Raw genomic sequence first — 24,081 nt, 5'->3', positions numbered from 1 at the left:
TATGCACTGAGGTATTTTTTGAGGAAAGTGCATGGACCATGAACACATTCATCTACAGATATTCATTAGAGACACACTGCAGCTTACCTGTACACTAATATGCACCTAGAAATCTCTTTCCCATGTGCTGAATCAGCATTATATTTCAGGAATAAAAAGTATACCTAAGTATGCCACAAGGAAGCATGGCAATGCATTTCTGACATGCATATTGAAAGCAGGGTTGCATGCATATATGTAGAACAACAGTAGCAGCAGTGAAGGCAGAACCTCAGTAGACAACAGACAACCTCAATAGACATCACCACAAAAGGCAAAGCATTCAGCACAAGCTTTTGGAAGTACTTCTGATATATAAATTTATTGGAATCTTCTTGGTGACATTGGTAGAATGGGCTTGGCTGAAGAAATATTTGATCATAGTCCAGAAGGACACTCACACAAACACACACACACACGAACACTTCTGTTCATTGTCCTGCTTGCAATCTGGCAAACATGGATACCTTGCCCACATCTAGTTGGTGGGATTCTTGAGAGCTTTCCACTATGCTGAACTTTGAGATAGCTGGTAGACAGGCAGTAGTTAACAGGAAGCTCACAATTTTCATAGTAACCTTACTATGAAAGGTTACTTTAAAAACATGTGGTGCAGCCATAAGTGGGGAAGCAGAAGAGATCAAAGGTAACAACAGAGTTGCCAAAAACATGCTTTTGCCAGCTCTTGGTTTTGCATTCTGTGAATTGTTAGCAATAATTCATAGTTCTGCAGCAAACCTATTATACTCCCTGCAATATTTAATCTAAGTGATTAGCAACAGTTAACTAGCATTGCTGTCAGTATTCTATGCAGTTGCCGAAATAACTGGGCTGATATGTTATATGACATGATATCATATAACACTGTAAAAAGATGCCACTGACTCTTTATCTTGCTTGTCAATTAATTTCCTCATGAAAGGTTTTCTGATAAATCATTAAAAAAATAGATCTTCTCTTCTGTTGTCTGTGGCTTGGGTGAATAGAGAAGAACAAGTCAGGCCCAATGCCATGGTACGTGGAATACGGCTTGGAGCATCCCAGCCAGCCATGCCTTTCCCCATGACATTCCATTCTCCTTCAAATAGGCAATTTTCTGTTTCTTTTCTCTGCAGTATTTTATGACCACTATAGGTTCATTCTTATTGGGCTATTTTGAACTTTAAGTATTGTTTTTTTTCTCCTAAAGATTTATTGCTCTCCAGGATAAGCTCTGTTTTTTTGTTTTTTTGTTTCAATAGTGTGCAGATTTAAACTTCATGTCATAAGTATAAACTTAGATAATTTGGGGGGAATCTTAGTTTATGCCAAAGCAACCATACAAAGCAACAAATAACACAACAAATGAGAGCCTGGGCTGGAAAAACAAGTCTTACTTGGTTCAAAGTGTCTTGCTTCTGAGGGAATAAAGAGCAGAGAAAGACAAAGCAAAGTTCAGTGAAGGAACATTGAACAAGTAGCTACTCCATTGGACAACGGCCATTCAAGCATCCAGGGTAGACTATAGTTCTTCCCCGAATGTATCACCATAGAAGGTACTTGGGAGGATAAATTGTTCTAAAGTATCCCTATTTCAAACTTCACCAATGGATGGAAAGACATGTTTTAGGCAGAAGATTTCTGGATGAGATCTCTGGCTTGGGGAACTTTGCATTTAGCTGATAGGTAGCAAAAAAGTTCTCCAAGGAAATGCTTTCTGTTCAAAGAATTTAATGAAATACTAATATACTGTATATATGTGTGTGTTTGTGTGTGTGTGTGTGCAAGCACACACATGCCATATTTGTATCTGGGACTTCTGCCAAGATTATAGAAGATTATCTCTGTTTATTCTCATAACAACCTTCTGAGTTTAATTAGGGTTGGAAAGTGAGTATGCTGCTTAAGACTGATTTTCTGATGAGGCAAAAAACAACATGGTGCCTCTCTTAATTCCAGACTAACACCTGGATCTGCCAACACCGTGAGGTGAGAGGACAGAATCTTTACCAGAACCAAGAGCAGCAGACTAACTTATGTGGTGGAAGGCAGGTTGTATGTATTTCATTTAATCGTTTGAACACCTTGCCATTGTTTCCTGCCCCTCATCATTTGCCACCCAAGGCGACATTCTCACTCTGCCTATAATAGGGCTGGATCTGCACCAAACAGTGAAATCTTTTACGTGCTTATTCAGAAGGAAGTCCTGTGGGACTTTCAGTGATGCTCGTTCCCAGGATTGCAATCTAAATGAATGTTACAGCAGAATTTTATAACTTAGGAGACTTTGGTCAAATTCTTGAATGGCCCAGCATACCACACTAACATATTGTTATGCATATATTGGGAGTTGTGTTATTGGTAGAACTATCTCCAAATTCAGCATGTGGTAGAATACCTTTGCTTTAAGTAATTAAGTACAACAAGGAAGAATTTAAGCAATATTTCACTAAATTATATTGAAAAGTTACTTTTATCAAAATGAAGCAATTTTTCTGTCAGATATACTGATTCCAGCAATTTATTCTTGGATCTAGGGATCTTTTTAGAACAGATAATATTGACTGATGTAGATTTGAATAGTTTACTGTTAGTTTCTATTACCACATGATATTCTTAAAATAAATATTCCATTGATGGGGAGTAGGAACCTTAGCACTTATACAAAAACTATTCAACACAAATTACAGAACTGTCTTAATACTTTTGAGTTGACCGACTTAAATATTTGATTCCCTTTGCAGCTATTCCCAGTTGATGTGTGATTTTTCTGGTATGGACTTTTAAGACATTCCTTTCTGCACCTGCATAACTGATTATGGCCTCAGGAAGAAAAATGAGGATTATAACTGCTCCTTCTCCTTCACTTCCCTGACTTCAGTTTAATCTAGAACAGTTACAGAGTTCAGATATTGCTGAAATGAAACTCACTGAGCAGTTATAGCCAACGTAATTTGCTGGGAGCTGTACTTTCCCTGTCATGATCTAAAAGCAGGTTGGAACAGGTAGTTAAGAATATTTTTATTTTGCCTGGTACTTGCATATGATTTTTGTTGCTATTTATTGTTTTGGCTCTTCAATATTTCTTGTTGTATGACTTAGCATTCTGGTGAATATTTTAGATTTTAGTTGCCTTTTTAACTTCGGGGGTTTTAGTTATTTAAATCATTTTGTTCTGCAAGTTACTTTCCTCAAGCTGGCTCAAAATCAAGGATAACAGATTTATACTGAGTGAGCTAAGCTTTTTGAAAATTCAGCAAGAAAAAGCACATAAAAGTACAAATATATACCAATAAACAATCACCAAAATCAAACAAAAAGTTAACACCAGAATTGTGTTAGAGGCACTTGAAAATAGGACAATAGATTCCATCTGAAATGGGATGAGATGAATGCCTAAGAAAAGTTAAAAGGTTTTTGCAATTTGGTCCAGGATATTAGAGAAGAAAGAGAATACTGGTTAGATCCTCATTTTGCACATTTTGCACAAGCTTGCAATCAGTTCTGCTTCAGAGGCAGCCACAATGTGATGATTGTTATCGGTAACCTGCCACCTGAAATGTTCTTACTTGCCTGTCAACAATGATGGCTATCCCCTCAAAAAAACTATCCTATTTTGGCTTTTCTTAAATGAAAAAGGAAAGTGGGCTGAAGCAATATAATTCTGAGCAATGGATTATGCCTCCCTTGCCCTATAAGTTATTACTAAGGGGATAGTGATGAGAGGGTGATTAAACAAATGAAAAGTATACGTTACAAAAGGACTCCATGGAAATACCTCCCCCTCACCATATACTCCTTTTTGGTCAGCTTCCTCCACATCCTCTCTTGGAAAGCAAATCCAGTCTTCAAAGGATTTTAAAGGCAATTAGTCATTATACCCAATGGCAAATGCAATAATTTTTCCAAGTGGGTAGTAATGAAGTATACCTACCTCGGTTGCTTAGTGCAATACCCCACAGTAAGTAATAACTCTATTGCAGGATACAAACCACAGCATGCGCTCTTGGTGGAAAGCACCACTGCCCACTTCCAGCCACCCACAAACAATAATTGTCCTGCTTGCTTCCAAGTGCCTAACAAGTATTCTTCTAAATAGGAATGTGGTTGCAATTTCTGCTGCTTTTTTGTTGACTTGTCTTTGTAATTACTCTGGGAGTCAAACATTTCCCCATAAATTATTTGTGCTAATTTCCCATCTAATTTAATAGTCTCCAGTGCTGGGCTCATTTGTGTTCATGAATATTTCCGCATCTTTCTTCCTTTTCTTACCTGGGAACAGCTTACTATTGTTCTTGCTAATTCCCTTTTCCTACACAGTGAACGTATATTCCGTTTTGTCATGTTTAGTGCCCCTTTTTTAAACTCTCAGTAAGGATAGCAACTTGATAGAATCATCCTTGTGCTTTTCTCAACTTCTACTCTGACCACTTCAAGTTAAGTCCAAAGTGCTATTTTGAGGAAGTAAATGATAATACTTTAATATGTCAAATATAATGAGGGAGGACTTTTAGAGGTAGAAAAGAAGGTTCCTCGTTTGGGTGGGGAGAAATGCAAAATCAAACAAAAAGGAAAAAATAATACTGCCCACTTCAACCCAATTAAAATGCACAAGAGTGTCTTTAAATACACATATTTTAAAGCTAAATAGTTTTAATTTTAAATTAAAAATCACAGCAATTGTATACAATATATTTATTTTATTACCTTTGTTCAGTAATAATAAACTTAGACATCTATTTGATATCAACTGATGATTCAATTCTCAAATTTAATATTTTCTCATTGAGTTTTATATCTTAGAGAACAGTGAGAATAATTTTTACAGTGTTGTAAACAACATGCATTTTGACCAGATGATTTTATGAAATATATTTCCTGTAATGCATAGGCTACTCCTCCCTGACCATTTAAGAGTCAGTAACAATTAAAAAAGACTAAATGTTCCTTTAAAAATCAGCGTACTATAAGGCAGCTACCTGGCTTCCAATTTCCAAGTACAGCAGTTAAAGCTCTGTTGCATCAACCAATAGCAGAAGACTAGTTGCTTCCCACTAAATCCAGTGGAGCTAATTTCTATCTAAGCAGAGATGCTCTGCAGATCTTCAGAAACCATTATTTATTTATTTATTCCTAGGACTTCTATGCTGCTGTACTCCACAGGGCCTCTGAGCAGCTTACATTTCCCCTCTGCATAAGAAGATTAAAACAAAACAAATCAACACAATATCCCTATTATATTATGATTAGAATAACCCCAATAGCAGACAAACAGCATCACAGTATATACATATGACCAGAAAAGGAGGGGCTTGCCACTTACTACAAATCCTTCTCCCAAGATCCTCCAGAATAAGCACCTTTTTATGGCTTTCTGGGAAATCAACAGGGTGGATGCCAGTCCAATCCTGGCTTTTCATTTTCATTAGCATTGTGAGAAAGTTTTCATATAGAAGTGAATTGCCTTTCCCTCTCTCACTGCCACCCTAGACATGATGCTAAATGTATCATCCCTTAGCAAATAGCTTGTTATTAAAAAGAACTTAAGGGCAGGCACAGGTGGACACTTGCACTCAGGCTCCTGGTGCAGAGAGAGGAGATTTTATCTCTCCCTTCCCCCTTCAGCAGTTCCAGAAAAATTGCCTTCCCAGAAGTTACTATTAATCTCACAAGAAAAACTCTTCTTCTTTTGTATTATGGTGCTAATGAAAATCACCTTAGCTACTCACAACTGTTTTAAAAATGGATGTGGCAGATAAAAGGCATATTTAGAGAAACATTTGGTTTGATTGGTTTTAATATGTAATTAAAAAGCTTACATATTCTACAGTGAAAACAATTTTATCCTAAAAAACTATTAAGATCCTCCAGGAATTATGTACAAACAAATCCACACAGCTAGTTGATTTTGTTAATAGACATTTAAGAATATAGTTAATGCAAATTTTCTTACTTGTTCTGGATTATATTTTGACAGAATACCATCCCCATGGAACTCTTCCAAAACATCTCTCAATTTCTTGGTAGAATCTAGAAAGTGAAATACAGGCCAATAAGATTAAGAGCAGCCTATTTACAAAGATGTTCGTAACCGGTCAAGTCAAGGAAAGATTATACAGAATAATAGCAACATTTTGAATCAAAATAGTAAAAGCTATCGATATTTCTATAATATGAAGATCTGCTTTCCTTTAAATGGCTTAAATTGTACTAATAAATGTGAGAACTACTTTGTTAAATCCTAGAACTATCTTGTAAGTAATAGATACTCCACATTGCAAATTCAAATGATTGACCATGTTATTGTGTGCAGGGTAAAAAACCTGCCTTCTTTATGAGATATGCCAGCCTTACAACCACTAAAATCTAGTGGTTGGAACCACCACAATTTTCTCTGCAGAAAGTATTTCCAAATAGGGTGGGGGGAAAAAGAGAAAGTCTTCCATGCGAACCACATAATGATTTCCATGGGGATTATCAGCTTGATACAGCATTAGAATAAAAGTAAGGAGAGGCAAGTGCCCACCCCCATCTAGCCATTGAATGCTGACTGGATGATCTTGGACTAATATATTTCAGCCTACTTATAGAGTTGCTGTGAGGATAAATAGGGATTGAAAGCTCTGCCTTCCCTTCCTCTCTCTGATGTAAAACACTGTGAAGAAGCACCATCTTTGCATAGGATATTTAGAATGGTTGAAAGGCAGACAAGCAGAGGGGACTACAAAGTATTAATTACATAACATGAGGAAAGAGGACCTCTGTTGAGTGAGTAATCCTCAGGATGCACAATGTCAGATCATGCTTTTCATGTCTTCTACTCCCTACAGGAAAAGGTGGAGGAAAAAGATTCTGGCCTAAATCCAAGATATTATGCAGACTGAGGCAAAACTGGAAATAGGACTTTTCGCCAACCCAAGTCATGGGGTGTACTATTTAAGATAGCCAAGTTAATCTAGTGCACGAGATGGAAAAATTGGGTTGTAAACTGTCCAGAGTTTGACTTTATGATAGCCGGCTATACAAATGTTTTAAATAAATAAATAATTTAAAAATCCACAAGCACCTCAATTTGCTGCCCTTTTACAAATGTGTTGCCTGAGAAAGTACTCTACCTAATGATTCAGCTGTCCTTGGCTACTGATACCCTGAAGCCAAGAATGCCTTGGAGCTAGCATTACTGGCATCCTGATTAATTTAACTTAATATATAAGAAGGAAATGATCAAAAGACATAGAACATCTACTTATTTATTTGCATTTCAGAATTTATAATCTGCCCCAGTCCCAAAAGACTCTGGGCAACATGCAGTAAAAAGGAAAACAAACAAGGGTTCCCTGTTAAATTCCTAGGGATTTTATTCCTATGTTGAAATACAACATAGGAATAAAATCCCTAATAAAAGCCAAATAGACAACTTCAATTAGTTGGGGCCAAAGGCTTTCTGAAATAAGACAGGTTTAACTAATTTCTGGAACATCGACAAACTAGGGGACACATGTACTTATCAGAAGAGAGTATTTCAGAGTGTGGGGGTCACCACAGAGAAGGGCTGTCATCTTGTCCATGCCACATGTACTTTGCAATGGAGGGAGGACTTTCAACAGGCCTTCTCTAGATGACTGGTCTATTTTAAACTAAGTTCATATTTTTTTCAGGAAGGGACACCACAGCGCATATTAAAAAAAGGCTGGATTCCATTTTTTACACTGAAGATGTAACAGATTTGAAGCATCTTAACACATATGATTTAGACCTACTTTTGTTGTCTTGTTTTAGCTCAATATCTGTATTTTTATTAATAAGGAATTTGTGGATTTATGAGGAACCTTGGCTATATTAGACTTGGGGTGTTGCAAATGTAATAGTATACTTCTGGGGAAAAAGAATTATCCCAAATGTAGAATCTTAGACCAAAGAAATGTGTTTTCAACCTTGAACTGGCCCTTTGTTGTTGCAATGAAAGGACTAATATAATTCTGGCTGATCAAGGTTTAATCAACTGTTTAAAAAATGAGTGTCTTTATAATGATACCATTCTTTATAAAAAATAGAAAGAGGAAGAGATTTTTCTTTTTTCTCAGATATATAGACCTGGTTAAGTCATCAGGCCTGGGGATCTTTGGGAACCAGAGACACTCTTAGATGGCACCACTGTGATTGATGTTCTTGCTCTCTCCATGGGGTATGTATATTTTAAAAATTTTGATAGTATTTTTATCTTAATTACTTTTTATCTTTTGTAAGTATTGTTTTTTTTAATTTATTTGCTGTTTTATTCAATTGTTGTATGCCACCCAGAGTTACTTTGTGTGAGAGGGTGATCATATAAATGTGATAAATAAATAAATAAATCTTTTTCTTCTTAATGTGCTTTTTTACTTACAGCAAATAAAACAATAAAAGAATTTTAAAAATCTGGTTTGAAGATGGCACATTTCTAGAAAAACTGCACAGTATAGTATTCTGGAATCTATTTCCTTACCTCTCCTGCTACTGCTACTGAAAACCAAATTTCAGAGCAGATGTTATTGATTGGTGAAAGATGCAGAATGGAGGCAGCTTTGCTTTTGGTAGCCAAAATGACAGAGTATTTAAATACCACATCTCTTCCACATGCTAGGGCTCAGACATTATTGATTCAGCTTACCTTCTACTCCTTTCATAGTCTTAACACCTGCTGTCATGCCCACTTTCTATCTGCAAGGATTATAGCCTGGTTTTGTAGTGTGACAATAAATTGAACTTCTTGTATGGGCTAATTCACAAGCCGTTATGTGGCTGGTTTGCTTTTGGCTTAGCGTGATATATGAATCCACCCATTATAACATAACACTATGAGTAAACGATGCCACCTGAAGTCATTGAACAAGTGAAGTCATAGCTTGGTATTATATGTTATAGAAGTAATATAACAGGGTATGATAGTATCTCTTTTAATTTCTATCAGCAGTATTTGAGAAGAGTTCTTCCATAATGTGTCTTAATGGAAGCCATTGTTCTCTGCGTCTTAAGCTTCCTTATTGAGCTCTCAGAACTCCAGGAATTGAAATGTCCCAGCAGTCTCACAGTTCAGCTGCCCTGGATTAAGAAACTGGTCCCAAAGGATCAAAATATAGACTGAAAAACTACAGGAAAATGATTAAAAGGAAGAGCCTGTTTTGAGATGTCTAAAGAAGTTTCCATATATAAAATATAGGGATTGCTCAAGATCCCATTTCTTCAGGAGTAATGAATTTTGTGATGTTTAGGCTAGAGTCTATGAAAGATTAAATTCATGGTGATAAGTCAGTGGGAACATTCTTTTCTGTATATTCTCAGCACTTAAACTTCACACTGGCCTTCCCAGATGGGAGTGTGGGATCCAATTTCAGCTCTACTGGATGGAGGTGAAGCCTAATGCATCTGCAGAGCACAAAGCTGGGGAAGGTTATCATATGTAGTTCCATGTAAAATTTGTCTATGAATGTATAAACAGGAAAAACTGCTACTTGTATGGACATATAGAAGAGTTGCCTTAGTGCGTTCCATCAGCTTTAGACCAGCAAATATTCCTTAACAACTCTCCTTCTCTTCTTCCACACTGCTAATCTTTTTGATAGAGAATCTGCTCTTAATCTGTCCTCTGAATGATGTTTCTTCTTCCACTTACATTGCTGACAGCTTTGTCCTTAGGCACTGGCCAAGTGCAATTGCTTTTCTTCCCTTAGACCAACAACAGCAGCCCAGATTCTTGCTTCTACTAAGGGAATGAGCCAGAATTTAATAAGTTTCTTGCACAGCCAATGACATCACCATCCATAATTGAACAAGGATGAAATGAGTGGTGCACTATAAGTTACATCATTTTCTCCATTCTGCCTTGACTCTGAGTAAGCATTGGTAATCAAGGTACCTTCTGTCCTCCACTCTTCTCGGACTTCCATAGTTCTGTGTCAAGTCCCTGCTCTATTAGAGAAGATATGGCTACTTCCTAGACACTTCTGCCCCATGCAGTGAGAGCTTATGTTTACTTCCCCAGTTTTATAGAATTGTTTAGAATTATATAGTTTTAAGGGGGCATCTAAGCCACTGAATTCAACCACTTGCTCAGTGCAGGAACCCAAACTAAAGCAATCATGATAGATGGCTTAGACACCTCCTGTGAAGAACAGCCTATTGCCACTCTGAATAATGGGTTCTGCTGACAAATTGTCTTTACTATTAAGATTTTTCAGATCAATCAATTGATAATTAAATCAATTATTCTGAGTCCTGCATTCCGAGATGATGACAGGCTAGGTCTTTTATCTGTTGACATTCTTTCAGGTATATGAAGACTGCTTCCTCTCAGTCTTTTCTTCTCAGGGCTAAAGATTCTCAGTTCTTTCAATCTGTCTCTGTAGAAGAGTTAGTTTCTAAGTTGCCCTTCTCTGGACCTTTTTTAATTTCTATACATTTCTCTAGAATTTCTCTTCTTAGTGTGGTGCTCAGAAATGAACACAGTACTCAAAATAGAGTTTGACCCAAGCAGAATAAAATGGAACAATTTTCATAATTAAAATGTACTTTCCAGTGCTAAATCCTACGAACTGCATTTCCTTCTTTAACAGCCAGTTCATCTACATTAATTTGTAATCAACTGTTATTCCAAGACCTTTTTTCAAGCACTACTGCCAAGCCAAGTATCCTCTATCTTGTATTTGTGAATCTGAGTGTTGTTTCTTAAGTAAATAGCTTTGCATTCTCACTTTTAAATTTTGTTATATTATTTTCAGAGCATTTTTCTAACCTATATTGTTTTTAATTTTATTTCCCTCTTCTAGGAGATGACGTATATCACCATTTTTGCTTCATCTGCAAATCTGATAAGCATACTCTCCATCACTTCAATCCAAGTCATTAATAAAAACGTTGAAGGGTACAGAGCCCAGGACTGAACCTTTTGACACCCCACCTAACACTTCCTGCATTTTGATGATTTTCAAATCAGCAGTGTATCATCTTAATTGTCATAACATCCCCCCCCCACATTTAACTAGCTCACCAGTCCTGAAATAAACATATATTATATCTATAGCATTCCCATAATTTACTAATGTTACCCAATCAAAACATGAGGTAAAATTAGTCTGGCAAGACTTGTTTTTGAGAAATCCACACTGATTCCTCATATTTACAATGTTGTTTTCAAGGTAATTACAAATCAATTGCTTTATGGTCTGCTCTAGAAGTCTACCAGGTTATTGATGTCAGAGTGACTGGACTGTAATTCCTTGGATTCTCTTTTTCTCTATATTTGAAGATATGGACATCTGATACTTCAGTATGATCTGATACTTTACCCATTCTCTGGGATTTCTCAAAGATAATACATAGAGGGCTGGCCAGACCATCAGTAGGTAAAAGTAAAGGTAAAGGTAAAGGTTTCCCTTGACGTAAAGTCCAGTCGTGTCCGACTCTAGGGGGCGGTGCTCATCTCCGTTTCTAAGCCATGGAGCTGGCATTGTCCCTAGGGACACTTCCAGGTCATGTGGCCAGCATGACTCACGGAATGCCGTTACCTTCCCGCCGAAGCGGTACCTATTGATCTACTCACATTTGCATGTTTTCGAACTGCTAGGTGAGCAGGAGCTGGGATTAACAACGGGAGCTCACCCCGCCGCGCGGTTTCGAACCGCTGACCTTCCGATCGACAGCTCAGCGGTTTAACCCGCAGCGCCACCGATCCCTGAGGTCAATCTGTTGAATGTTATTACTAACATAAATAATCATCATGAGAATGATAGACATTTGGCTGAGGTAAAGTACTTACATTCAGAATACTGCTGCAGCTGAGCAAACTCTGCTGGACTAAGCATGATCCATGCCCCATCACTCATCTTTCAAGTTGAGTTGTGAGGAGGCTGTGTCACCTCTAGTTAATGTCCATGGAGAAGATGCACATCTAGATCTAGGAATTCTTCTGGGTCATAGCTCCAGTTTGGATCTTCAGGTGGTCACAGTTTCTGTACTATTATTGTTATCAATTGATGTCTACCACAGAACTCAAATCACATTCATCAGGAATGCTCATATGCCCAGTTCCTTCAGAGCTAGTTTACTTAGGACTGCCATCAGAAAAATACCTCATGGAGAATGCCAGTGTATTCAAACCTAGAATTAAAAGAACTGTAAGTTATACAATTACATGCACTTTTCCAAGATGCTTCCTGCTGAAGGCTTGCAAGAAAATCAAGATAGAAATGAACTTATTCAACATTTTAGTTAGAAGTTTTACAAATATAAAAACACTTCTAATGAAACAGGCTAATTCCAATGTGGTATATGGTTAGAACCAGAGGATCAGGTAAAAATTCTTGCTTATTGATGATGTTCTCTGGACTACCTTTGGGAGATTACCATCTCTTATCTCCTAGAATTTGTGTGAAGAAAAAGATGTGAGGGCTGGGAGAACTATATATGCAACCCTAAGTTCCTTAGAGAAAAGATGGGATAATTTTATGGTAAAGTTTAAAAAAAATTCAGCCAGGTAGGATAGACTGTGTGACTGATATAAAAGTATCTTAAAGAAATGAGAGACTGTCTCAACCATGAACTCAGTTGAACTATGCAAGTGGCTTCAATGCAGGCATTTAGCTTGGCTCCACTGAATCAAAGGAAATTACATCTTACAAAATACATGAAAATTCTGAAATAAAGGTTGCCTGTTCTGTAGAGGGAGACATCCATTTCTGTACAACATGAATGCTTGTTAGTCTGAGGAATGCCATTTGGCATTATGCCTTACAAGTCATGTAGCACCTTGTAGAAATGACTAGCTATGTATAAGGATATGTTGTTAAATATTTAAATCACACAATTCTCTCTTGACCTAAACCCTTTTGTACTTTCCTAGAATTTTCTACATCTCAGACATTCTAAATTTTACACAACTTCAGTTCTCTGCCCTTATAATATAAATCAGAGGGTTTTCCTAAAATATGGGTGTAGTATGTAGTATATGATGGTCTCTCCAAAAGAACATTTGTTATGAGCAAGCATAGCTACCGCAAATTTTCTTTATATGATGTCTTCCCTATCTAAATCATCCAGATGTGCTCACCGTGCTGTTTGGGGGTGATGGAAGTTATAGTCCAAAATGGAGGAAACCACACTGAGAAAGCCTACTTACATCATGTTTTCCAATTAAACATTTCTATCTTACAAAAACTCAAAAGGAGTTGTTTGCAGACAGTTCTTGTGGGAAGTTTGAGTATCATTTGTGTCCATGCCATCACAATAGCAGCTTTGCATCTGTGACCAAAGTACCACAACCTGACTATGTATTTGGCAGAGATGAATTCATCTGCTGCATACTTCAACTATTCTTAATATTTTGTCATTCCAAAAATATTTTTCCAGCATTTTTTCTTTCCTCCTGTTGAGAAGCTGAATATTACTTATCTCCAGGGCTGAAGCATATTACTCCCACAGCAAAACTACTCCTGAGCAACAAGGAACAGTTGCTCTATTTTTATTAAATACAGAAAATTATTGTTCATTTATAATAGACTTCTCCAAATTGAAGCTCTCCAGATATACTATTAAATGAGTTCCATCGTGTCCCAGCAGAATGGCCATGGCTCTGCTTGCCTGAATTATGGGAATTATAATCCAATCTCTGGAGGGTACTGAATTGAGAAAAGTCTATTCTTTCTTTCCCCCTCCCTGTATTCAATACAAGTAAAAGCATATTATCAATCAAACACAGTGTCTTTGTTTGCAGAATATTAAACCACTTGGCTCAGTTAGGCATGTTGTGTGAAGAGGCCAATAAATATAAAGCAACATGGCTAGTGTGAGACTGAGAGGAAAGGACATGATTCTTCCAGAGAAAAAAGTTACCCAGAAAGTTTTTGAGAACTTCTTCCTACATATGGATAGTATAGTAAATTATCAGTGAACTTTATATAAGATGGGTTTGGTGGGTTTAGTTGTTTTGTTTTTTGTTCTTGGTCTATTCTAGCAAAAGTGGGCAATTACATCAAACAGAATTCCCTTCCCCCTGCCTGCCCTGTATTTAATAATGCTAATGTTTGCCATTTGACTCACAGCAGAGACAGCTGAGACAGCTGTTCCTGCAGGTTATTAAATCACACCCTCCATCAGCAGCAATTTCCAGTGACCCAGTCAACCAAGAAGCAGCAATTTTCAATGTCCCTTGAGCTGCTGCAAAAAAGGCTGTGAGGCTGTCACTTCCTTTATTTATTTATTTACATTTAATTTTCACCTGAGTAAAAAACTAAAACACCCACCATAATGCTGTTGACAGCAGTGCCACTATGCACAGAGTTGGGTGGGACTGTACCTACCATCAATCCTTTCTGTACCTTTTCTACCCTGGGTTCCCATGTAGGAAAGCAAAGTAAAGAGGGGATAGAGCTGATGTTCCTAGAAGTCCTCTCAATGACTTTTTTCCATCTTAGAGTCAAGAAGGAATAGTTAAACCCTAACCCAGTAAACAATTTGACTGAGGCAGAAAATTACATTTAATTACGTTGGTTGTACACATGCACCCGCTAATCTTCCCTTGATCTAATATAACATATAATACTAGCAAAGCCATTAACTTCTCTTTGGAGGGACAGGAGAGGAAGCCATTCATATAAAACCCTGGGAGTGATGTAGGGCCTTAGGGCCTACTTACAATTTTGAAATTAAAGCCATTTCAACTGATCCAATCCACTCTCCACCCTACAAATGCAACATATTATCCCAAAATAAACTGTGGGGTTGAAGGCATGTGTGAGTATCCCTCCATTTCATGTCAGGATAACTCATTTTATACGAAACAGCAATTTGCATGGATCCAAACAAGGCAAAAGGAGAGTCCACACAAAGAAGGAATTTTCCTTAATTTGAATTGTAAGGGTTATGGTCATCTGCTGGATCTGAGGTTAAAGAGCAAACCAGACACTCAGCCTGCAGAGCTAGCAGGCAATCAGGCAGCTCCAGCAGCTTCAAGAGACAATGAGCCTGAGCAAGTGAAAGCAATTCAGATAAGAAGGCACCCCGTGCTGGCAGGCAGCTAGACCAGAACCCACTGGCAACTACAAAGGGCTGAGCACAGGCCATCAGCACACCCCCTAGACAGGAGAGGGCTGCAAGACCCCTGATCAAGCCATGCCATCAGCTGGGGCTATATAAGAGCAGCCTCCAGGCTCTTTCTCTCCAACTGCAGACCCATATTCCTATTACTCTTGTTCCTTGTCCTCCATTCACAACCTAGGTTTGATATTCAGACTGGCTTCTGGAATTCTCTGGTGTTCAAACTCCAGACCAGTTGTTCTCAACCTTGGCAGCTTGAAGGTCTGTGGACTTCAACCCCCGGAATTGCTGGCTGGGGAATTCTGGGAGTTGACGTCCACAAGTCTTCCAGTTGCCAAGGTTGAGAAACACTGCTCTAGACTGTTACAGACAACTTCTGTGGCTTTACTTTTGCTAGCAGATTGTTATGACTCAAATTTTCTATGCCTTTGAACCTTCTGTGTCTTAAGTGCTCTCTGATTCCTGGCTATTATTAAGAGATGCCAACAAAGCATTTCAAACTTGCATTTACCTGGCTTTTTGATTTGTAGTGACACATGACAGTAATCAGGCATAAATGCACAGATCGAGGACAGAGACTGTTTACTGCTTTTCCGTGTTAAACAAAAATTGTTTTAAAAGCTCCTGGCAAATCTTGCCTCTCCCTGTCTCCATTCAGTTACATTCTCTCTCTGATAGTTAGGAGACCAGGATGAACCACTATCCTGTAAGAGAGAAATTAATTTTAGACAGCTAGTCATTATTGTTACATCATGATGAAAGATTGAATTAGAAGGCAGCATTAGCAGAACTCTGTAAAATCTAATGATCTTTGTCCTAATCAAATATGAACTCTTATTTCTAATAGCTCCCCTCTTGCCATTATTCTCCAGCAACTAGATCTCTGAGTCAAAGGCATTATGCTCCTTGTGATTATGCTTCTGCATTTTTGTATATTATACACTAGAGTAAAGATGTTTTTATCACCTACTCAGATATAAAGCTTCTAAAGGCAGAGAAGGATGGATAATTCTATTGTGCAGCAATACATGGTGAGAAAATGCTGCAAACGCATTGCCACAGGCAAAGTACAGACAATAGATTTCTGGAGGCGAATTTAAGTTGCAGAATAGCATGTACAGGATTGGTGGATTCCCACAGTGCCACTGTGCTGCTCTAAACCTCATCCTAAATCCCTAAAACAGCAGTTCCAAGAGAGTTTTAAAATTTTCTTTAACTGCCTTCTGCCAAATCCAAATCTTTGGTCTTTAGACATAGTTTCTAAAAATGGATGATATACTGTAAGGGGTGTCCCAAGCATTCAGGGCCTATTGTGGACAATTACCTTGAGGTAAGATGTGAGATTTTACTCTTTCAGTAAGTGTGAATCTTCTTTCAGCAAATTTGATTCAATACTATGCATTCCAGACCAGAAAGTATGTTAATTTTTAAATTGGTAGAATGAGGTTCTTTGAGAAAAATCTATAAGACACTTTCAGAGACATTTTCATTCACAATTTAAAAAAAAAATTCTAATCTGAACATGCACAGGATCTCTGTACAATAGGAAATACAGAATGATTTGGATTCCCAATCCCATGAGAATCTAAGAATATACAGTACTACATAGACTCCCTTTTTAGATACTGTATTTAGTGTATGGAATTCAGCAGGGTCAGTGGGATGTACAGTATAATACTGGAATATGATCTACTATCATGATCTTAACACCACTCTCTACATGTTCAGTACCTTATGGGGATAATCATCTCTACAGATTTTGTTTCATAAGCAAGTCCTCAATTATAGCAAAAGTTTGGATACAGTTGAGCTAGTTGCATCCTCTCATCCACATTCCTTATCAGACAAAGAGTTAGTTCCTGATTTCAAACCTATGACTGGGGGCCAGGACCTCAAGACTCCTGAACCAGATCCTACAGAACTTTTTCTATCTGAGGGAAAAAGTCCCATCATGCCAGACTTGTTCTCAGTGTCTGCTCACTGGTTTAGAGGCCACACCAGGTGGGAAACAAAGAAAAAAATATGAAGGCATTAAGGTTCAGTCCTGAAGATGGTTCAGGTAAGGATTTTCAATACTTCAGCCATTAGGCTGGACATTGGGAAAGAGTAGCAAGGACCTGGATACCTAGTGCCCTAGCTTCATATTGTCTCAGACATCATATAGGATGCTGGGTGGGATAAATAGTTTGAATTGTTCTCCAGCACATTTGAAGGGCACCAAATTACAGTAGGCTGCTAGAAGGCATCCTTAAGTACTATGGCACTACTGAAACAAGTTTCTAACACCTAGTGATCTGTCCATGATCCTGCAAGGTTGAACTCTGGACCTGTACAGGCTGCCTGATACTATCACCATGAATTGTTTGTCTCATTGATTCAGATCTCTGCTATTGTTGCAGAGTACTGGCATGACCCCCTGCATCCCAGACCATCTGTGGATTTTGTAGTTGCAGAATAGTGCTTTATGTCTCTAGGATTTGCATGCACGTACAAAACAGAGAAGCCATAGAAGAACAATTATTTGAGATTCATCTTCTCTGAAAGGTAGCTGTTAACTAATAAAAAAATGCCATCAATTGGATTCATGTACCTTAGCAAATGTCTTGAGCAAAATAAAATTAAAGACTAGCTATGTATCAGTTTTAAATCATGGACGTTTCTGCCAACAGCTGCTTCTGTTATACGGAAAGGACTTTTGCTATAACAAAAGAGGTCTGGGAAATGCTAGGTTGATACTAATGATGTGCAGCCTAAGCCCTTGGATAAGAAGCTATAAGAGCTGGGGTGCAAATTTTGCTTTAACCTGCACTTACTAGGTGACTAAATCTTAAACAGGCCAACTTCTCATCTGTGTTAGAAAAGGAAAATAAAACTCATCCTCCTTACAGAACTCTTGAAAGGGATTACTAAATATATTGAATCGGAGATGCTTTGAACACTCTACAGATACTATATAAAATGGTATTAGTAACCTGACATTTTGCTGCCTAAGCTGGAGTTTCCTCATAACTGCTGCTCTCAGAAAGGACATTAATGACACTGCTGCTACTCTTCAACATATAATTAAGTACCTACAGCATTTAAGAAGCTGAACTGAACATATGAAATCCTATTCAGAGGATTTAATGAATTTAATGAGTCTGTATAAAACAGGTAAGGTAGAGGTGATAGAAGACAGGGCCCAGCAGATAATAAGTACTTGGGAAAACTCAGCTTCTCTCAGAACAGTCAAGTAAAAACAGAAGAGTGAGAAAAGTTTTGCTGGAGAGCCCTGCAAAAGGAATTTAAATTGATTGATGGAGGGATCTAGATTTTAAAAAGCACTTCAAAGTCATTTCTCTTTATTATAAGAAGATGAACATTTCACTCCTAAGTTGAATACTATCAGGGTGACTAACAACTATGATTAGATATGCCCAAAGGAGGTGAGGTGAGGTAGATGTCATGCAAAAACCCATAGGCGGGGGCATGGCAGAGTATAATACTCCTATCTGTCTGCTCTGAGAGCTTAACGGAAGATGGCCCAAACAGTATATACTGTTCTGATAGATTCAAAAATAAAAGTAGATCAACAGATGAAATCCAATTCTAGTTAATATTCTGATAGTACTATAGTTCCTGGACAAGATGCTTTAAAAATTAAGCTGTTGATGCGAATTTCCCATTTTTGCTACTTTCATAACATAACCTCATACTTGCAAAAACTAAATATGAGAGGAGGGAAAGAGAAAAATGCTTCTTTTTCTTTTTTACACCAATAGCAAACTTTCCAGGAACAAATCCATAGACCTTCCTATCCTGCTCTAAATTTCTCTCCAGTCTTTGCCTTTATTTAATTTATATGGCTGCTCATCTCATGACAGTGATTCTGGATGGCTAATAAAATTTAAAAGTCAATTTAAAAACAAGCCACTAACAATAACAACTGCAAAAAACAACAATAATAAATAGGATAGCAGCCAACGGCAACAACATCTGTCTCACAGGCCTCCTTAACCTCCCAAGCCCCATGCCATGTTTTTAAGGCTTTCTGGAAAGCCAGCAGAGTCAGTGCCAGCTGGATCTTGGGGGCTATGATGGTCCAGAGGGCCTGTAACAGAAAAAGCCTCTTCCTAAGTCGTGCCAGATGACATTCCTTGATACAGAGGATCTGGAGCATGCCCCTTCTGTTGGTCTAATAGGGCAGGTAGAAACAATTGGAGAAAGGCAGTTCTACAAATAACCCATGAAGTGCTTTATAGATAACCACCAGTGCCTTGAATTGTACCTGGAAGCACACTGGGTGCCAGCACAGCTTGCAGAGCAGAGAGATACCAATGGCATATGGAGGTTCCCCCAAACTGCCTAAACTGCTGAATCCTGGACCAGCTGAAGCTTCCAGATGATCTTCAAGGGAAGCCCCTTTTTTAAAGCTGGGTTCACATTACATACTTATCCATGTTTAACTGAAAATACAACTTCTGAGAAACCAAGATGACAATTGTTTAAGCCACATGTTTTCTACATCTGAAGGACATATCAGTGAAATAAAAATACTAAAGCTCCTAGACGGTGAAAAATAAGGTGAAAGGTGAAAGGCCCCCTGTGCAAGCACCGAGTCACATCTGACCCTTTGGGAGGATGCTGCTTTTGCGACATTTTCTTGGCAGACTATAACGGGGTGGTTTGCCATTGCCTTCCCCAGTCGTCACCTTCCCCAGCAAGCTGGGTACTCATTTTACCAACCTCAGAAGGGTGGAAGGCTGAATCGACCTGAGCCAGCTACCCGAGAATCCAGCTTCTGCTGGGATCGAACTCGGGTCATGGGGAGAGTTTCAGTTGCAATACTGCTGCCTACCACTCTGTGCCACACAACAGTGTGCCCAACTATTACAGCTGAAAAGATGGACCTTTTCAAGGTTACTTGTTTTAAAGGCTTGGTTTCAAGATCTGGAGTTAACATCACTTGCCTATGATTTATTCCACCAAGTATATGCCCTACCAGAGACCAGTAAAGAAACTTTGTACGATAAGTTGATTTGTTTTGGAGAATCTGATTATAAAACACACACCAAACCATTCTACTTTACATATTCTAGGCTTAAAAACAAGTTGGTTTCTGGATTAAGGTAGCCCCTGACTAAGTATCAGCTGGTGAAACTACTCTTTTGTCAGCAGGTCCTCCATTAGCTTATTTATCAGTGGAGTGAGTAATCAAGAAACTACTGTTTTACATTTCATACAGTGCTTTATAGCACTTGCTATAGTGTTACTCTGAAGTACTGTAACTGAAAATAGCATCCAGTAGACCTGAGACCTAGTCTTAAAAGAACATCTCAGAAAATCTCTATTGCCTTAGTACTCATCAGTTTCCCACACCCAAGCCACATATGTAAATGGCAGAAATACATTCTGGTTGATGTATATTGTGATTCATCAGTTGTAGTTGTTTAGTGATATGGCTATACTTCATACTGGCTATGTTCACACAATTTGATTGCTTAACCATGGCTTACTGAACAAGCAGGGTAGGACAAAATAATAAACCACAATTTACAAATCAAGTATTAATGAGGATACACATGCCACCATTTAACCCCCTGTTGTATGTGGCTCATCAACCAGAGTCAGAGGCTTACATAAGGCTTAGCACAGTCAAAGGGCTACCAAACTCAATTCTGGGATTATGAAAACTAGTATATATAACCTATGGCTAACCCTGGCTACAAATTTCAGTTCCCATCATCCCAGATAATAGGTTCTGCTGGTTGAAACTGCATGGTAAGCCCAAGACACTGGCAAACACAAAAGATTATGAGGATAAGATGGTGGTATACACATGCTAGTTAACTGGGCTTTCTGGTTTAGCATATCATATGAACCCAGTCTTGTGGTTTATTCAACATACTGTGGCTAAAACCATGCTGTGGTTTGTGGTCTGTGAATCCAGCCTACATACTAAATCATAAACCTTAATAAATCACAATGGCTGGATTCCATAATATGCAAAGGTGAACAAACACTCCACATTATGGTTTAACATGATGGCTCAGTTTACACAATAAGTTCATGTGATTTATTTAGCTTTGACTTAGCCATTCTAGTTTGTGAACCACTTTTATGGTTCAATGAGTGGTAGAAATACAGCTTATGTGTTAACGCTAGCTTTGCTTTTAGCAAGATATCAATAATTAATTTGAAAGATTTTCTGTAGTACCACCTTCTATGATACTTACTTACCTTCCACTAAACTCAGCTTCTGCAAAAATCCACTCATTTCTTTTTTATTGTAACTGTGGTTAATAGATATAATGGTTTCCCATCATATTTTATTGTGGCATATAATTTGCTTGTGTGTTCTTGAAAACTTATTGTTGGCCCAGCCACAAAGTGATTTTTTTTCACAGAGACCAGAAGCAGAAGCTCTAACTACTAGAAAGTATTTTCCCTTGATAAGCTCCATGTTTGCTGCCAGAATTCTTCATAGACACTTATGATGTAACACAGAAGGCAGCCTTTCAGAGGATGAATAAACAGAAGGAAAGCCCCTGAGACTAGGCTATTTTGGAAATGTTTTAGTTCTGGCTTCAGAACATGAGATTAATAGGACTTCATAAAACTTTGTCTCTGACCAGGTGAGTGGGCAGAAGATAAGTCTGAATCTCCTAGTAGTTCTCAAGATGAGTTGGTCATCAAAGATTTGTAATGCAGTAATAAAATGATACTCCAGCTATTCTAAATGATGCTGCAGAATTGAAAATAGCTCAGGGTAAAAAGCAATGGACTTTTATATGGAAGATTGGAGGCTCCATTTTGTTCTTGGCATTCAAATCCCTATGCTCAGGATTATTTAATTCTGCAGCTGTGTTTTCACAATACATTGAGCCACAAATCAACCTTTTTAGTCTACAGTGTTGTGAGTTTACAGCTCCCTGACTAGATTTGGATGACCTGGCTGATCAATTACTGCTACCCTACAGAAAATAACCCCCATGCACTGGCAGCACACAATCACAGGGCCCTGGTCAAATGGGAAAGCCACTTTGGTTGTTGTCCCAACTGTTGTCCCAACTCACAGGAAGTGACTCTGGGCAGCGTACAACAAAGATATAAAACAATAAGCATGTAAAAAAACAGTCATTATTAAAAAGTTTTAAAAGCATAATATTTATATATCAGTTAATATGTTTACGTTGTAGCTCTATATTTGCAGAATATCTTGGGATTCAAAAAAACCCGCTCCATTTTCTGGCATCCCCTCTTCTTCAGTATCTGGTAATATTTGTCTTACTGTGCTACCTACACATACTACCTCATGACTAATCTTTGTCCCCAGTTGTTTTTAAAGGCCGAGACCAATTGTATAAGTTTATTGCAGCAAAAAAACAAAACCAAAAACCAAAAACCAACCTTAATTATTCAGTATTGTTAAGCAGACTATGACTTAGCACAATATGCAGACTTAGTTTGTAGGACCTTCTAACAACAACAACAATAATTTGCCTAAAGACTCCATGCTTCTTTTCTAGATTAAATATATTAGGATCTGGTTGATATTGTGTTAATGTTTGTTTTACGTAACCCTTTTAAAAATTAGACTAGCTTTATATAACACTGAATCATAAATGATGGTTTATGAACAATTGCTGCATATAAACAACACACAAAACTAACCAACCAAACTTTATGTCTTAACAAAATTTGTGAATAGGACTCTCATATATGAGCTGTGAAGCTCTAAATGATTACTAGGTAAAAACAAAGAGGGTTTTGAAACCACAATATGATAGCTGTAATGGGAAACCCAGTCATTACATTACTCATTCCCTATCTCTGCATGGACTTAACACTTACATTACTATTCACTACAAGGTGCCCTAGTCCTCAAGCTCCATCCTGCTATTCATCTCTCTCTGCTTAAATGGAGAATTCCTCTGCCAGGTTCTATCATTCTCTCAATTACACAAGATCTGGGATTCCTATTGACATTCTAATCAACAAGAAAGGATACATTCAGCATATTTTTGGCTCTAGAAAGCTGCCATTCCTAACCTTGAGTCTCCAGATACTCTTGGACATCTCCCAACGTCTCAGAATATTGATCATGATGGCTAAAGATGATGGAAGTTGTAGTGATTAATTATGTACCATTGTTTCTTATATATTTGGAAGGTGGATTATAATAAAGGTTAAATTAGAACTTTTAGTGAATTAAACAATGAATTAAGTAATGAAACCTTTCCTCTCCTAGGTTTATATGCCATAATAACACTGATATATTATAGATATAATTTTCTGAATATTTCTATTCTTAATCATGAACATAATTCACAAATGGGTTATGTGTCAGCATAAGCATTATTTGGAATCTTCCAGAATTGGAATCTTACTGAATTGTTTGATTGGAACTCAATCCCCAACATAAGTTATGTGACTAGACATAGCTTCCATTGAACCCTGTTTGTTTTTGACTGCTATAGTTAGAAGATTTGTCCCTGAGCTGACTGTCCTTCATTTTTTTTCCTTTTATTTTCTTTAAACTTCTCTTGCCTTCAGAAGTCTTTAGAGTTGGTCAACAGAATACCTTTTCTTTCAATCTAGTTTCTCTCAATATATATTCAGCACACAGATTGAATACATAAGGGGAGAGTATACTTGAAGCCAGTTTGTTTCACCATGTTCTGTCCATTCTGTGGCTTCCTGGCTGGTGTATAGGTTTCTCATGAAGACAGTGGGATGTTCTGAGATTCCCATTTTCCTAAGGTCATTCTGCAGCTTGACATAACTGACACAAAGGCCTTTCTATAATTAATGAAGCACATACTGACTTCTTTTTGGTATTCTTTGGCTTTCTCAATTATCCAGCATGTATCAGCAATGGCGCTGTGGGTTAAACCGCTGAGCTTGCTGATCGGAAGGTCGATGGTTCGAATCCCCGTGACGGGGTGAGCTCCCGTTGCTAGTCCCAGCTCCTGCCAACCTAGCAGTTTGAAAACATGCAAATGTGAGTAGATT

At 37.9% G+C, this 24,081-nt stretch overlaps 1 protein-coding gene across 1 annotated transcript in view; it reads right to left on the bottom strand.

Annotated features, from left to right (window-relative positions):
- Positions 1-24,081, bottom strand: part of DGKG (diacylglycerol kinase gamma) — a 171,693-nt gene that overhangs the window by 81,553 nt on the left and 66,059 nt on the right. The window contains exons 2-4 of the mRNA XM_063306837.1: positions 11,813-12,153; positions 5,972-6,048; positions 1,416-1,436 (exon numbers count right to left, since the gene is read on the bottom strand). Of these exons, the coding sequence (XP_063162907.1) occupies positions 1,416-1,436; positions 5,972-6,048; positions 11,813-11,879 (165 nt within the window). The 5' untranslated portion in view covers positions 11,880-12,153. The remainder of the gene's footprint in view (positions 1-1,415; positions 1,437-5,971; positions 6,049-11,812; positions 12,154-24,081) is intronic.

Source organism: Candoia aspera, chromosome 6 (genome assembly GCF_035149785.1).
Source record: "Candoia aspera isolate rCanAsp1 chromosome 6, rCanAsp1.hap2, whole genome shotgun sequence".
Taxonomy (NCBI): Eukaryota; Metazoa; Chordata; class Lepidosauria; order Squamata; family Boidae; genus Candoia; species Candoia aspera.
The sequence above is the reverse complement of the archived record's forward strand: the minus strand, read 5'-3'. Positions and strand labels throughout refer to the sequence as shown.